General features: G+C 50.9%; 2 protein-coding genes across 52 annotated transcripts; both read right to left on the bottom strand.

Moving 5' to 3' along the window:
- Window positions 1-284: 284 nt before the first annotated feature.
- On the bottom strand, window positions 285-1,859 carry LOC125723623 (trichohyalin-like). 50 transcript variants are annotated; one of them, XM_049000441.1, is made up of 4 exons: window positions 1,423-1,859; window positions 1,015-1,344; window positions 822-953; window positions 285-767 (listed from the first exon to the last, which is right to left on the bottom strand). In XM_049000441.1, the coding sequence occupies exons 1-4, from the start codon at window positions 1,857-1,859 to the stop codon at window positions 287-289; spliced, it is 1,380 nt and encodes a 459-aa protein (XP_048856398.1). In that variant the 3' UTR covers window positions 285-286. The 50 variants fall into 50 exon arrangements, with proteins under 50 accessions (XP_048856398.1, XP_048856575.1, XP_048856604.1 ...); XM_049000618.1 differs by having other exon boundaries at window positions 1,015-1,098; window positions 1,579-1,859; XM_049000647.1 differs by having other exon boundaries at window positions 1,015-1,068; window positions 1,579-1,859.
- A 44-nt stretch (window positions 1,860-1,903) lies between these two features.
- Window positions 1,904-15,346, bottom strand: LOC125723608 (uncharacterized protein KIAA1671-like). 2 transcript variants are annotated; one of them, XM_049000352.1, is made up of 5 exons: window positions 14,712-15,346; window positions 8,211-8,297; window positions 6,094-7,370; window positions 5,300-5,393; window positions 1,904-2,428 (listed from the first exon to the last, which is right to left on the bottom strand). In XM_049000352.1, the coding sequence occupies exons 3-5, from the start codon at window positions 7,353-7,355 to the stop codon at window positions 1,904-1,906; spliced, it is 1,881 nt and encodes a 626-aa protein (XP_048856309.1). In that variant the 5' UTR covers window positions 7,356-7,370; window positions 8,211-8,297; window positions 14,712-15,346. The 2 variants fall into 2 exon arrangements, with proteins under 2 accessions (XP_048856309.1, XP_048856316.1); XM_049000359.1 differs by lacking the exon at window positions 14,712-15,346 and adding an exon at window positions 8,375-9,840.
- Between the last annotated feature and the right edge of the window lie 863 nt (window positions 15,347-16,209).

Raw genomic sequence — 16,209 nt, 5'->3', positions numbered from 1 at the left:
CTCCTTTTCCCAGCCCTTCTCCAGCTTCTCCAGTTGCACCAGACGCTGCTTGTCCAACTCTTGGAGCCGCTGCTTCTCCTTCTGCCTGCTGAGTTCCACCCTTTGCTCCTGCTGCTTCTCCAGATCCACATCAGCCTCTCTGTGCCTCTGTCGCTCCTGCTCCTCCTTGATGTGTCTCTGCAGCTCTAATAGTTTCTGCCTTGGCCTGTCCAGCTCAGCTTGTGCTACCCCCATGCTCTCTTTTTGTGATGGCCTCTCTGCCTCTCGTTCCATCTCCCACGCCACCTCACCACAACTTGCCAAGGCCTCGGACTCTGAATCCTCTGTCCAGCCGGCAGCCCACCCCCCCACGAAACGCAGCATCCAGTGAAGGGTTCCTACGCAATGAAGTCACCTTGTGTTGGGAGCCCCACCTACCAGAGCCAGTGGAAAAGTCATCAAAGGGCAGCTCTGTGCCTGCAGCCTTGCTATTCTCACTGTCACCCTGGGTTATGGGGTCCTGGATCTGTCCAGTTAGGGCGAAATAAGTGGCCCTGGGTCTGCAAGACTGCTCCTCAGCCTCCAACATTTTTAAACGTTTGGGTGCCCCAACATCCTCTCTTTCAGTTTCTGGCATTTTCTTCCACTGCTGCTCTTTCTGCCTCTCGATCTCTTGTAATCTCTCCTTCTCCAGTTCAATCTGCCTCTTCCTCTCCTTCTCCTGTTCAATCTGCCTCTCCTTCTCCAGTTCAATCTGCCTCTTCCTCTCCTTCTCCTGTTCAATCTGCCTCTCCTTCTCCTGTTCAATCTGCCTCTCCTTCTCCTGCTCAATCTGCCGCAGCCTCTCCTTCTCCTGCTCAATCTGCCGCAGCCTCTCCTTCTCCTGCTCAATTTGCTTCTTCCTCTCCTTCTCCTGTTCAATCTGTCTCTCCAGCTCAATTTGCCTCTGCCTCTCCTGCTCAATCTGCCGCAGCCTCTCCTTCTCCTGCTCAATCTGCCGCAGCCCTCTCCTTCTCCTGCTCAATCTGCCGCAGCCTCTCCTTCTCCTGCTCAATCTGCCGCAGCCTCTCCTTCTCCTGCTCAATCTGCCTCAGCCTCTCCTTCTCCTGCTCAATCTGCCTCTTCCTCTCCTGCTCAATTTGCCTCAGCCTCTCCTTCTCCTGCTCAATTTGCCTCTGCCTCTCCTGCTCAATCTGCCGCAGCCTCTCCTTCTCCTGCTCAATCTGCCGCAGCCTCTCCTTCTCCTGCTCAATCTGCCGCAGCCTCTCCTTCTCCTGCTCAATCTGCCGCAGCCTCTCCTTCTCCTGCTCAATCTGCCGCAGCCTCTCCTTCTCCTGCTCAATCTGCCTCAGCCTCTCCTTCTCCTGCTCAATCTGCCGCAGCCTCTCCTTCTCCTGCTCAATCTGCCGCAGCCTCTCCAGTTCAATCTGCCGCAGCCTCTCCAGTTCAATCTGCCGCAGCCTCTCCAGTTCAATCTGCCTTAGTTTCTCCTGCTCAATATGCCTCTTCCTTTCCTTCTCCTGTTCAATCTTTCTCTCCTGCTCAAACTGTCTGAGCCTCTCCCTCTCCTGCTCAATCTGCCTCTCCTGCTCAATCTGCCTCTTCCTCTCTTTCTCCTGCTCAATTTGCTTCTTCCTCTCCTTCTCCTGTTCAATCTGTCTCTCCAGCTCAATTTGCCTCTCCTTCTCCTGCTCAATCTGCCGCAGCCTCTCCTTCTCCTGCTCAATCTGCCGCAGCCTCTCCTTCTCCTGCTCAATCTGCCGCAGCCTCTCCTTCTCCTGCTCAATCTGCCGCAGCCTCTCCTTCTCCTGCTCAATCTGCCCCTTCTCCTTCTCAATCTGTCTCTGCCTCTCGGTCACCTTCTCCTTTCCTCCGAGCATCTCCCTGTCAGTCTCAGTGAGCCACTTCTGCAGAGCTCCCACCCTCAGAACACGGGGCTCTGTCTTGGGGCCCAGGGACAGAGAGGGTCCCTGTATCTCCTCTGACGTAGTGGGTTTGAGCAAACTTTCTGTTGCACCTCCCCGCGAGATCGCAGGGTCATGGCCTTCTCCTCCAACTGGGCTATAGACACGCGCTCACTCGTTGCTCTCCGCTCACCCACAGCAGGCACAGTGTCAAACATGTGATCCACACGGAGCGAGTTGTGAGCTCTTGCTTGTTCATCCCCGTACCGCAGAGAAAGGCTCCTCCGAGGCCGAGCTGCAAACGTGGGATCCTCCAGCACTCGCACACTGTGCCTCTCCACCACATTTTCAAACAAGGCAGCTCGTACCGTCTGAACCACAGTTCCAGGTATACCCGGCACTATTCTGCTCTCTGTCTGGCTGCCGCCCTTTGTCCCCTCAGCTGATAGTTCTTGGCGTTCCTGGAGGAGCCTGTCACTTGGATTAGGGAACCTGTCTTCCCCTTCCTCTCCCTCCATTGGATTAGTGCTGGCAGGGTCATCCAACTGAAAATAAAGAAATAAGAGGTTATCTAACTTCAGCCTGTTTCAAGTGCTCCAGGTATAAAGGCTGCAGCTTAAAGGAGGTAATTCACTGTATGGAAGTTTTGCTCTGTTCATTAATGATTTCTTATAAGCAACGTACTTTCATGCTACATCATTTGGTAGAGCAAAATGGCCAACTCCACAGGCACCTGAGGGATGGATGAAGCTACACATACAACAAAGGAGCGATCCTAGGGCCCCACCCTGATGATATGGCAGTCTGCGGGGGGAAAGGGGGCAGTCTGCGGGGGGAAAGGGGGCAGTCTTAAGGGCGATGCACTATTTGCATCTGTGGTAAGCCCTACTGACTGAAACTGGAGACAAAAGGTGGAGAGTGAAAAAGGAGGAGGCTGGGGGTGGGAAAAGGTGAAGGGACAGAGAGCGTGCAGACTGGACAGGAGACCAAAGACAAAAAGGATGGGAGGAACAAAGAAAGAGGGATTTAGCAGCACACAGACCTGGAAAACACAGATCCACCCTCTCTTTGTCAGGCCCATAAAAGTCTGGGTGTGGAGACACTGTAACCCAAGCAGGAGCCTGCTGACCTTTCCCAGCCAGTGCCAGTTCCCAGGGCAAACCAAACACCCCACCCCTGGTGCCGAAATGCTTGGCTGATGGAGTGCCTTGCTGTGTTTCGGATGACCCAAGCACCAGAAGTTTTACAGAAAACACACACCCTCCTAAGAAAAGTAAAGGTATGGGTGGCGGGAAGCCAACGAGAAAACTGAGACTGTAATCAAGCGGAGGTGGACTGGAGTATCGGCAGAATGGCTGTGGAGTTTCAGGCAGAAGGAAAAGAGCCAGTTGGTAAGTATGGGAAAAACAAACAGCCCCATGTGAGGAAGTGAACAAAAAAGAACTGCTGCGTTGTAGGAACACCAAGCGGGAAAAGCTAACGACAGCTAGCATCCTAAAAGAGCCAGCGGCAGCCTGTGACGAATGTAAAGCTGCACCGTGGAAGGGCTCAGTATGAGGCAAGCCTGATTCAGGTACCAGGGCATAAGGGCCTGGGCAGTCTGTGATAAGATAAGATAACCTAGGATTTCCTCTGGAACCAGTAGTGTAACGGCAACCACTGGACTGAGCTTCCAATGAATGGCTTTTAACAAGGGGAAGTTGGCACAAGAGTCTAACAGAAGCACTATTAAAATCAAAGGCAAAAATGCAAGAGCTTCAAGAGTAGTCAAGACCAGTTAAATCGTAGCAGATGAAGGCTGGGAGTGCAAGTGTTCCTCACAACCTACCATGGAAGTTTACAACAGGCATCAAAGGTTAGAGACAAAGGTCTCCTGCTTCAGTCCTACCTGGACTTTTAAAGTAAGTGTTAAGCCAAGAACCAGCCAATGGGAAAGGAGCATTGCACTGATATAATGGTTTATGGGACACAGAACATAAAACACACACCCAAAGATATATCCACCCAGCAAGGCAGAGCAACAAAAGCAACCGCAACCTGGGTTCGTGACACTGATACAAGAACAGTTTGCTATTGGAGAACCAGCACAGCTCCTACTCGAATTCCACTAGCAAGGTCAGATGCCGCTCAGACTGTCGATACATGATGGGCACACAATAGGGGCACTTGTGTGCCACCTACCCACAGAAGCATGGCGTGGCTGCCTTCTTCCCACTGCCTCAGCGCCACAATATTCCGCCACAGTACAGGGAAGCCACAGGAAAGCAGTCAGCTGGACAATATCTGACCTTCCAGCAAACCGAGCCTTCCCTGCTGACGACATCACCATCTCTGCTCAGATCTTTGCCTCCCTCGCCATCATTGCAGCCTACAGCAGGGATCATCTCCAGCTCCAGCTGTAAAGACCGGACTTCTTGTCTTCCCTGCCAGCGCGACCATCCACCGTGACATGACTGTTCGGCCCAGAACATCCACACTGTTTCCAACAAAGCCAAGCAGAAACCTTGGGGTAATGATATACAACCAGTCGTCTTCTGCTGGCCACATAGCAGCTAACTCCTGGTCTTAACTCTGATCATCTGACGTTGAGGACTTACTTATCGGCGTATGCAGCACATCTTCTTGTCCAGGTACTTCTCACAATTAGACTACTGCAACAATTTCTTAAAAATGCGGCAGCACGACAGATGTTTAACCAGCCTAAATACTTGGAAAGAGCCAAGGGGGGGGGTGTCACACGTCGATTGACACGTGTGTCAAGGTTCTTGGTGCTTCCTTTCAGAGCCATTAATGGATAGTGTCCATCAAGAGATTCTATAAGATGCATGTCCAATGGCGGCCTCTTTAGTCAGCAAACCAACACCACCCTCCCCCACAAGAGAAGTGTCATGCTTCTCATGTGTGGTTCTCCAGTGGCAGAATGAACCAATGAAGCACATCAGGTCATCAGATTCCCTCTCTACCTTCAAAAAACACCTCATTCAATCATTCTGCTGAATGATTCTTTTGTCTTATAAGGTTCTTGCTTTGTTTGGAAGATGTTGAGTAGTTCCTGCTCCAGTACTGCATACACTTATACCTCGGCATTCCTTAGAAGCTCAGCCTACCTACATATACGGTTAGCTAACTCAGCCTCTAAACGAGACATTGTCCAGCATCTGATCCTGGTGTTTTGTTAAACTGGGGTGTGAGTAGGAGGAAGAAGACCCCTATCAAAAGGTCACTACTCATATGTTACTTGGCCTTGTGAGCACATGAACGCCTTAAATTACACTGTTATTAATATGGAATAAAAATATGAAGAGAGATGGTCCAACAAGGAGGAAGACTGGTAACATTCAAAGACGCAGGAGTGCCAGGCCACTCCTGCAGCAGAAATGCAAGCAGCCATGCTGCCGTTCCTTCCCAAAGCTCACCTTCCCGTCGCTCCCACTGCACGGCTTCGGCATCTCCCTCCCCTGAGGGCTCGGTGGAGAGCAGCTCAACTCCTCCGACTTCTCCACAGCAAAGCTGGAGGGGACACATGGTTACAGTCACCAAAGCACATGCACAGTCATGCAGGTTCCCGCGTGCGCACACACACACCCACCCACACACACACGCACACACACGCACGCACACACACACACACACACAGAGACAAATGTACTCATATGTAACAGCATGACTACGTAAAGGTAACAAAGTCTTGAATGTTTGCTTAATTCAATAAAAATATTGCAAAGGTGTTTCTTTTTATAACAAAAATCATCACTTTATTCACATATGATTGTTTACATAATATATTACATTAGAAACAACCAGAAGTTTTAAGTAACACATTAATTTCAGGTAGTAATAAATTGAAACCCAAACTAATATTCTAAAAGAGCTGTTCTGAGTCTAAAAGTTCATTGACAAGCAGTTTAAATTAGTAACACCTTCGATAACAATAACATAAAACACGGAACATTTCTGTTTAGTATCTCTTTGGAAGCCAATGACAACTGCAATTAATATCAAAACAGCAAGAACAGACTGAATGGGTCAGTCAAAAAAATGAGACAAAATGTCTGTGCAGATACGTTAACCGCTGTTTGTCAACGGATCCAATAAATGAAACATTTAAGAATTAAGGAAGCGTCCCAAGACTTTCTGAGACCACAATATATGTAACGTATTTTAATCTGAAATGAAGATGGAGTGGCAGGAGGCGGCAAACTGTCCTTACCGTTTGGTGAGGTCGGGGGGTAGGGGGCGGGGCTTAAACAACATCCTCGGAGTGGGAGCTGGAGTGGACGGCGAGTCTTCGGTCAGCTTCTGGATCCTCTGCTTCACGCCCATTGGGGTGTTCGCATTCACAGCGGACTGTGTTGGGGTTCGAGGCTCCCCAGCAGGCAAGGACTCGGCAGCTGGGGCCGGGAGGGCGGAGTCAAACAGAAGGGTGATCCTCCTTTTTATGCCGTCACTTGTCCGTACCTCCTCTCGGATGTCCTCCTTCTCATTCTTCCTTTCAGGCAAGGAGGGTTTGGGTCGGTGTTCTGGGACAGAGGATGTCACAGACTCTGCCCCTTTCTCACACTCCCCCCTCCCTGAGGGCATGCTATTGTCCTCACTGACCCTCTCTGGAGTGTTTTCCTTGGCATCGGTTCTGCTGGGTCGTCGGTGCAGTGAGAGACCGACAAACTCGAACTTGGCAGTGAGGTCCGTGGACAGAGGCCGCCTACCCTTCCAGCGGGGAATGGGATCGGGGGCTATGGTTTCTGCCTGGGCCTCTGCTGGCAGCAAAATGGCAGAGATAGGCCGTGGCTTAAGGTTCTTCCAGGTTCCTGACCTCACTGAAGTCACACCCTTGGCTGAGGAATCCTCAGTGACCTGATCTTTGGCACTGTCCCGCTCCAGATGCGAGAGGTAGCCCATGGACTTGGCTCTGACGATGGGCCGCTCGCGACTTCCTGGCTTCTCCAGTGCCTGCCCCCGCTCTGTGGTACCGGACCACTCTGCTGAAGTAGGAGCCTTGGCCTTCGGTTGTCTGAAGTCTGCTCCCTGCGGCCCAACCTCTGCTGAAATAGAGGTTGGCCTGCTGAGGACATGAAGCCTCGGGGTTTGTGTGAGGCCAGGCTTGGGGGTGGGTGTCATCGTAGCTGGAGCAGGGTAGTTAGCCAGGGATGCTGAGGGTTTAGGGGTGCTGGGCAGGTCTGACTTGAGGGAACCAGGTTGGGCCAAGTCAACCCGAGTCTTGGTGTTGGGCTTGGGAGCAAGGATGGGCCTCACTGTGGCAGTCTTCTCTGACATGTAGGGTTTGGGAGTGAGGCGTGGCTTAGGCCCCGGCACAGGCTTAGCTGACTCCGGGCTGAGGATGAGGGAGCCTGGACCAGAGCCCTCCACGGGGTTCTTGTTGCTGGAGTCCGCCAGGGGACTCAAATGCAGACGCCCCCCAAGACCTCCGGCTCTCCCCACATCCATTGACTTGACTTCCACCTGTGTGGCCATCACCTGACTCAGCACCTGGAACAGGAGGTACGTGGGTCAGTTTGTGTTGGGAGTTTGCATGTTCTCCTTAGGGTATGCCAGTTTCCTCCAACAGCTCAGAAATGTACACTAAAGGGAATCGGCGACTTTGAATCGTCCCATTTGTGCCCTTCGACGGACCTTGTCAGTGTGCTCAGTGCACTGGGGAAAGGGACCAACTGTTTACAAAAAAATGCATGAATGCAGAATGTTAGGATGGTGAGTGAATTTTTGGATCTGTTTAGAATGGAGTTTAGAATTGCTGAATTGCTAAGCTACCCATTGCGACAGCCCCCCCCGTCTCACAGGCTTCTCAGAGCATAACAGCAGCCAGCTGAAAACAGAACACAGTAGAATACAGGAGGAGCAGATTAACCGGCACCAAGGAGTAAAGGGGAGTGTGAATGGTTCCCAAAAAGTAACAGAAAGTAACAGAAACACAAGCTGATTGGCCATTTATTTAGGTTGATCCCAGTTCAGCAGGAACCATTAGGGATCCAGAGAAAAGCTGAATGACCTCCCCCCGGGGGCCACATCAGCACCGGCATGCCACCTGCCTGAGTGCCATCACTGTCTCTATAGCCAACATCAACTAGGTCAAATTGTTCCTCTGGCAAGATGCATGTATTGGCTGGAATCCAGAGATTTAGGATCAGTTCTGGGCTTGTGGAACATCTGGCTTAGGCAACAGGTTGCCAGGCTCCGTGCCCACATGACCTGGCCAGGATTTCACCTCAGAATGGGCATATGCATACCCTAGCCATACATACACATGCACAGGCAAACCAAATCTGCCCCCACACCACTCCACATTCCCCCCTGTAATATCCCACCTACCTGGACATCAACCGTCTGCACTGGGACGCTGGTTTCTATGGTAACAGCACATCGATGTCATCACAGTAAGCAGAAAGAGACTGTGTCCTGAAAGGAAGGGATAATGTCAATATCTCTGTTTGATGCCGTATTTCCCAGGGACCGAGCCAAGCGGGATACCTCACATTAATTCCAGAAGTGCTGGGTCTCTGGAGAACCTCCTCTGTCCCCGATCCAAAATGATCCCGCTCCCTTTAATTACTCCACCTCTCTGTTTAATTATGTGCTCTCCTCTGTGGCAGCAGTCTTTTAGAACCTGGCAGCTCCCTGGTTCTGAAAGCTCCTGTGGTATTGCGGAGCAGAGGAACCCTGATTACTGCCTATATCATCTCCGACATCATCAGGTGCCCTGACCGAATGAGTCCCGAGGAACGTCTGGCTGCTGAAATCTTCTGCAGAAACACTTTTTTTTTAAAAGTTGAGCCAAATGCAGTTACGGCAGACCGGCACCAGGCAATACCACACTTCAAGAAGCAAAGGAGCTGCACCTTGGAATCGGCAGAACCGCCCAGCCCGGTTCTCAGAGCCTGATTAGACGTTCCAGCAGCAGGCTTGGGAAAGCCTTCCGTAAGCGAAGCGTCAAATCACCCTGTAACCTATCAGATGCGTGACTCAGCCTTTGTCCGGTTACTACGGCCCCTCCCAGCCCTTGCAGCCAAGCCCGCAGCTGCGGGTCGCGGCACGTGAGTCTTTCCGGCACAGCAGCATTCCCGCACAAAGGAAAACAAACAAGTCTGACAGAACTCGGCAGAACTTCCGTGAGCATCCCGAGGGAAGATACCGCTGACAGCTGCGCTCCCTGTCGAGGGCCAGCACGCGCTGAAGCAAGGCCGGGATCGAGAGGGATGGAGACAGCAGCGGGAAGCAGAGATCAGGCGTGCAAGTCTGCCAGGGGTCTTGTTGACAGGAAATGCCTCCGCTAGGCTGGAATGCCAAACATTCGCTGTGGGGTGGGCAGCCTCCACACAGGCCTTCCCAAAACCGCTTGGATCACCCCCTGGGATCACATCGAGAACACGGCATGATGGGAAGACAGCTGCCTCTGGACAGCGAGCCTGCCCACCAAGTCAGCATGTCCCATCCAAGAGAAACAGAGGAGACAGACTTTTTCAAATCTAGACACAGCACATACCTCACAGTAAAACGTTCCAACAAAGCAACTCAAGAACCTCATGTAAGATATACCTCCTAGACTAGGACCGGCTGGTTGGCAGTCCAGTTACTTAAACCAAATAAATGACTGTCAGTTAAGCGGAAACAAGTCGATGTTGGTAAATCCCTAAAAAGCTAAAAGAAATCCTGAACGTTTACCCCAGTAAGCAGCTCGCGACCGCTGCCGAATATGGGCGTCGTTATTGCGGCGATTACAAGGACGCAGGCTTCCTGCAAGTGCAAGGCGGCCAACCGGCTGATTACCAGCCACTGTCCCGTTGGCCTGGCAACCACATTTACCTGACCTGACACATGGCTTCGCTCACTCCCACGCACACACGCCTCCCCCCACACACGCACGCACACACACACACGCGCACACACACACACACACACACAGGATGAGATTAACACCCCGCTCAAGCAGGCGGGTAACATTTCCTCTGGTCCTCTGACACGAAATGCGGGGAAAAAGATAGAAGAGGACAAAAGAAGGGGGGGGGTGGAATGGAAAGGGTATGGGGGGGGGCTGACACATAAAACATGCATGATCTTGGGGACATTCTCCTGACAGGAACTGAACTGACACGAATAAGAGGCAGGGGGAGGCAGCTAGGAGGGTCTGGACCAAGTCAAAGAGCAAAGGAAGGAATGAGGAAACCAGCAGAGAGAAAAACGAAAAACAGGGAGGACAGGACTGGTTTTACAGAACAATTAGCTGCCCTGAGAGGGACATTATAGCCCCGTGGTTAGTTCTGAAAATGATTTACAGCATGAGTTTGAAAAAGGGGAGAAATTACATTAGCAGTGGATAATAAAGGAGGAATGAAAAGGGAAAGAGTACCAGAGAGATTACAAACAAACACACAGCCAGGCACAAGCACACCAGCACAGGCACACAGACACAGGCAGACAGGCACAGGCACACCAGCACAGGCACACAGACACAGGCAGACATGCAAGCAGACAGGCACAGGCACACAGTCAAGCGTGCAGACAGGCAAACAGACAGGCACAGGCACACCAGCACAGGCACACAGACAGGCACAGGCACACCAGCACAGGCACACAGACAGGCACAGGCACACCAGCACAGGCACACAGACACAGGCAGACATGCAAGCAGACAGGCACAGGCACACAGTCAAGCGTGCAGACAGGCAAACAGACAGGCACAGGCACACAGACACGGGCAGACAGGCAAGCAGACAGGCACAGGCACACAGACACGGGCAGACAGGCACAGGCACACAGTCAAGCGTGCAGACAGGCACAGGCAGACAGGCACAGGTATTTCGCACAGTCAGTGAAATGAGAATCAGGGACACTGTCTTTGAGCTAAGCCCCTCACAGACAGTGGGAAGACTGATGGCCACAAGGTGAGCAAACTTCCCGGGTCAAAGCGCAGGTCCGTGATTCCACAAGCAGGCCCACACCCTGACTCTCTGATTATCTGCCATTTATCTTTTAGATACTCCGTTTCTATTCTATAGGTCCTTGTTGAACTTTGCTCTTTGCAAATCAGAGCAATAAAGTCAATGAGGGCCGCGGTTATTGGGGGAAGAGATTTGCCCAGAGGGGCTTCCTGGGGTCCAGGGAGCGCAGTTTCCTCACAGAGTTTAGCTCAGGCTCAAACGAGAAATGAGACAAAAATTCAGTGTTTAAATTCTTGCCCAGTGTGACATTGCTAAAACTGGATGCCATAAAACCTCAACACAACAAAGCCAGGAAACAAATTTGCATGACGTCCAACAAAAGCAGCACGTTAGCAGCACCCAGGAAGACAGCGTGCAGGATAAATGCAGAAAAACCTGATTGCTTTTGACATTAAGTCACAAGACTTTTTAAAATGACAGCAAAAGCAACACTATGAGAAAAGCCCCTTAAGCACAATGTGTCTGTTGCTAGAAATTCCACATTTAAATCAATATCTGCTTTTATTGGGCTCTTTGAAATAATACAATGAAATCAACCTTAAGTCATTGAGATAGAAAATATTCATGATAGAAAAGCTTGTCATGTTTCTGATAATTGAGATGAGATAGGATCAGATAACCTCAGCAAAAAAAAAAAAAAACAAGCAAAAAACTGAGAAACGTAAAGTTTCCCAACGTAAGCAGCCTTGCATAAGGGCTACAGTCAGTTGAGGTGGATACGCTGAATGGCCTCACCCATCCTCTGTACTACAAAAGGAGCAAAACAAGACACTGAAATAAACCTTCAGCTGTACAGAATCTACGTCAGCAAGATACACAATAAGCTGCTGTTTCACATCACGAGTGGGTGGAGAATTAGGAGGCAGCCATAGAAAAGGCTGAAAGCAGAGCTTTTGGGGGAACTGCCTTCCCAAAATATTGTTTAATAATATAATGGGACTGCAGCGTCAGTTCAAATGTAGTGAGACAAACAGCACAGATTCACATTCTACAGGTGGCATGTTTACAATTTGGGCTTGTTTTGTAACTCAATTTTGCCTGAGAACAAAAAAAATAAATCACTGAGTAAGGAAAGCAATAAATCTGAAAGGTGAACATCTTTAAGAAAAAGACAATGTCCAGATAGCCTTTTCAAATCAACAGCTAGCTGAACACATCTAGGGAAGGATTTGTTACGTAGTTACAAAACTGTTAGACCTTGCAAGCCAGAGACAACACAGATGTCCACCCAGATCATCAAGGTTATAGGGTGCAGTGGAATGAATAATGGTTGTTACTGCACTGCCCGTTCCACACGTTTAACCGACATTTTTTACACAAACCACACAGAGAACATGGGCACGTTAGGCACTGAGCTTGCGCCGCAGATTACGCTACAGCCTCAGATCTATAACTATTCCATTGCTTTAAAAAAAATAAAGCAATATATAAAACTGCTGCTCAGTCTAGACATTTTTTGAACCCAAAGTGTAGAGGCAAGCAGTTGTATCTCTTGGTAACAAGCAAGCTCAGCTAGACCAATCAGAGCCGGTGATTCAGCTACTGGGGTACGACATACTTTATAAAAGGAGCAGCCAAGTGCAAACGGTTAGTGTAGCCATATAATGAAGACCAGACAGCAAAATCTTAGAATACCTGCCCCCCTCCCCCCCCACCACAACAGAGCAACAATCAAAGGAAGAATTAGTAAGCATAAATCAGCTTCATAAAGGCTTGGAAGACTATTCCTCTACCAGGCTGAGTAGAATCTAATAAAAGAAACAAGAAACCAACTAGTGCAAAGGTAAGCATGCTTCACACAAAGACAGGATACTGAGGAATATTACATTCAAAATTAAACAATCAAACAAAAAACTGGTTCATGCGAGACACATGCAGCAGGCATGGAGCTTCATTGCTAACAAATCTATAAGCTCTCAGACTAAGAATGCTTAAAGCCCCCCCGCTCAGTATGGCAGGAGAAAGTCTAAACGGATTCATGACGGACAGGCAAACAAGAATGTAAATGAACAGCTCTGGGAAATCACTGCACGCAGGGATCTAGCCGGCACCGAACCCACTGCGCTCTCTCGGCCCCCTCCCTGGCTGCTTTGCCTGCCGCCTCAGTGGACTCCGCTCCCTTCCGAATTCATGCAGGGGTGATCCAGGGCTTCCCCATGTTGTGCCCATCATCATCGTCACATATTCCAAGAGATGCTCTTGAAGTTACATGGGCTGCTTTGAGGATCCTTCCCATCCCCCAACCGAGGAAGTCAAACTGCTTGACTAAAGAAAACACTGTTGGTTTTACCTTTGCATCAATGGCACAGATCCAAAGCTCTGTGTTCAGGACACAGCTATCCGGGCTTCCAGTGACTCCACACCAGCCCTGAGTCTCCAGACAGACATCTTACGCTTTCAAACGATTAAGAGATAGTGTATGATATACTGCAAAATGAGTATACAAAACTAACGTAATGTTTCACGTTTTACATATCTAATGCGAACAGTAATTCAGCAGTAATCAAAGCTTAACTGACAGCTTACATCCATAAGCACATGTCATTTTGACAGATGTTTACAATCTCTAATCCCCTGACAGCTAAAAAGGGGACCCAGATCTGCGGTCAGAGGCACACGTCAGCCCAAACAGCCGGCAGCGACCCGGAGTGACTGCAGCCACAAATGCTTAATGCTTCCAGAGACCAGAGACATTACTGCTGCTGGGGGAAAGCAAAACGTTGTACCACTGCACAAAAGGTCAACTGATCAAATTCGGTTTTGCTAGAGTGGGACTGCAGTCCAGGCAGTAACATCACCCCCCCATCACTGGTTTCACTGTTTCAGCACCCGCGACCAGCTCTGACAGCGACTTGCCAGTGGTGTTCGGCGAAGACGGCTGGCAGGTGACACATCCCTCTTCACGTGAATTTCCATATGTGCCACACACACATACAGACACTCTGGTTTTGTACAAAATCCTGCTTGAATAAGGAAAGGCTGAGAAAGCCAGAGAGGATAAGGCGATTCAATAGTCTGTCCCCATAACGGCGGTGACAATGATACTCGGCTCTGTGTGTGTGTGTGTGTGTGTGTGTGTGTGTGTGTGTGTGTGTGGGGGGGGGGGGGGGGGGGGGTTTAAAAGCCACTGAAAGATAAAGCAGCGCCTTTCAATGGACCAGGGGCCAGTTCAATTGCCGAACGTATCCCAGTACATAATGCTCGATAATAGCATAAAGACAACTACGTGTTGCATTGGGAATGGAGAGATGGCGAGAGGAAGCGGGGAGACAAGAAGCAAGCGGGGATGAGCGAGACGTAAACAGCGGCTGGAAACCTGCATTAGCATCAGAAAACAAAGGGCGTGAAAGGCAGCGCTGCCTTCCGGAGCATACAGAGCCCCAAATGACACGCAAAGGGCCACACAAAGGCCCCCCGGCGCCGCTCTCGGGGATGAGACCGGCGCATCATTTCCCAAGTAAATCAAAGGCGACGACCGCCGTCGTGACTTCAAACAAATGGCACGAATTGGTACATTTTCCTTCGCTCAGGAGGGTGACCTGACTACGAACATGTCGCTCGAATCTTTTTTTTCTGCGCTGCCGTCGCTGACCGAGGCCCGGTTCTACAGCCCCGGAAAAGCGACGAGAGGCGCCCAGTGTCCGAACTCGGGGTGCGGAGCGTCGGCTCCACGTCAGGCTCAGATCACGGCTGAAACTCACAGCCAAGCCGCCGAGCTGCGCTCCGGTCCAGACGAGCAGCGTCCGCCTCCGCCTCCGACTTTCTTTGTCCCATTGTTGCGGTGATTCCTTTGTTTCGCCCCGGCAACAGCCCCGAAGCCGGACCCAGCTCACCCCGGTCCCGTAAAGGCGGCCGCGCGAAGTGCAAGTCTTACCTGACAGGAGCGAAAAGTTTCTGTTCGCTGCCTCCTGCCGAAGTCAGAAAGTACCGCGACGGGCGGCCGGTCAGCACCGCCGCTCACCGAGGTTGGCCGACGGCACGCACTGTCCGGGCGCCGGAGAGGAGCGGCTCGGCTTCTCCGCCGTCTTCTAGCTCCAGTGAGACATTGCCGTACCTGCCCGCTACCTCCGCCTCTCCGGCTCGCCTCTCCCGTGCCAACGGCCTCGCTCCTCCGCCCCGACGCGAGGAGGCCGGTCCTGAGCGCTGGTGGCGCCTGGCAGAGGGAGGATCCACCAAAGGAACAGCGCGGCCCCGCGATCGCACCCGGGGGCGCGGTGCGAATAAATACTTATAAGGCGGACGAGGACTGTTCAGCGCCGACGAGCGGGGAAGCCGACGGGGGAGGGCGCACGCGGGCTCCGTGGCCGTACTCCCACCCACTTCATGCCGCACACAAGCCTGTTTACGGCCCGCCTGGCCAATAGAGCGCCAGCTCAGCTGCGCCCAAGACAAGCTGCTTTGTTTTGGTCTCCAGCCCGGAGGCAACCCGAGGAACGCCGGAGCGCAGGGCAGGGCGGCGGGGGCTGGGGCCGCGCACGGCGCCCCCTGTGGTCTGTCTCAAACCCGCAATTCAGAAAGCGAACCGGCAAAGTTCTCTTTTTTTTGTTACGTTTCCACCATTACAGCACTTAACATATTAAAACGATTCGCTGTTATAAGCAAACATTCCTTGACTTCTTCCTGGAGCCAACAAATGAAGAGACTGCTTTTGATTGCGCACAATTATTTATTCAGACTTTCAGCCGTTTCTTAGCTTGGGGGAACAAAAAAAAAACCCAAACACTTGCTTTAGAAACATATTTTGCTTTACATAGCAATATTTCACCTGGGTATTATGGTACAAACGAACTGTTCAAGAATCGGCGATTCTCAAGCTCCAACTATGTTAAAATATCTCCGCAACACTTAGAGACCAGGGCGAAAGGTTATGAAGCGAACTCTACCCTTACCTATACGATCCTGGGAGGGGTAAGAAATAAATGAAATTCAGAAATATACACACTCGGGCCATATAAGCTTTACCCATACAACCCCCCCAATACGTTTTTCCCCCAGTGTCTGCCGTCGGGGGCTGAAGGCTGAAAGGACTAGTGGGAGTTTAGACAAACGAAACCAGGATCAGAACAACCTGTCATACTGCTGCTAAATAAATGCAAAATGGCTAGGAACATTTAGCTGCAAATGAGGGCGCTGCTTGTAGAAATGTCACTGTAAATGATTCATGGTTCAGGGACGGTTGAGGTGTTCAGGGTGGGGACCAGAAGGTGCATTGTGAAGCTGGAGGAGACCTGCAGCTGGCTGACTGCTACCCCTAAATCAATGACACTTCTGGGGGCAAACTGTGGTAGGACATTAAGCAAGACATGAGGTTGCACACCCTACTGGCAGGGGCGTAAAATTCAGACGGTTTAAAGCACCATCTCTTTATGTTA

This window comes from Brienomyrus brachyistius, chromosome 2, assembly GCF_023856365.1.
Source record: "Brienomyrus brachyistius isolate T26 chromosome 2, BBRACH_0.4, whole genome shotgun sequence".
Lineage (NCBI taxonomy): Eukaryota > Metazoa > Chordata > Actinopteri > Osteoglossiformes > Mormyridae > Brienomyrus > Brienomyrus brachyistius.
The sequence above is the reverse complement of the archived record's forward strand: the minus strand, read 5'-3'. Positions and strand labels throughout refer to the sequence as shown.

Bases quoted from the DNA above. Each gene is read 5' to 3' on its own strand.
- LOC125723608 (XM_049000352.1), bottom strand. From the start codon at position 7,355: ATGGCCACACAGGTGGAAGTCAAGTCAATGGATGTGGGGAGAGCCGGA. The intron at 5,394-6,093 runs GTAAGGACAGTT...TGTCCCCTCCAG, and splicing joins CCCCCCGACCTCACCAAACG to CTTTGCTGTGGAGAAGTCGG. The intron at 2,429-5,299 runs GTGAGCTTTGGG...CTTTATTTTCAG, and splicing joins GCAGTGGGAGCGACGGGAAG to TTGGATGACCCTGCCAGCAC.
- LOC125723623 (XM_049000396.1), bottom strand. From the start codon at position 1,859: ATGCTCGGAGGAAAGGAGAAGGTGACCGAGAGGCAGAGACAGATTGAG. The intron at 954-1,014 runs GCTGCGGCAGAT...GGAGAAGGAGAG, and splicing joins ATTGAGCAGGAGAAGGAGAG to GCTGCGGCAGATTGAGCAGG. The intron at 714-767 runs GCAGATTGAACA...GGAGAAGGAGAG, and splicing joins ATTGAACAGGAGAAGGAGAG to GCAGATTGAACAGGAGAAGG.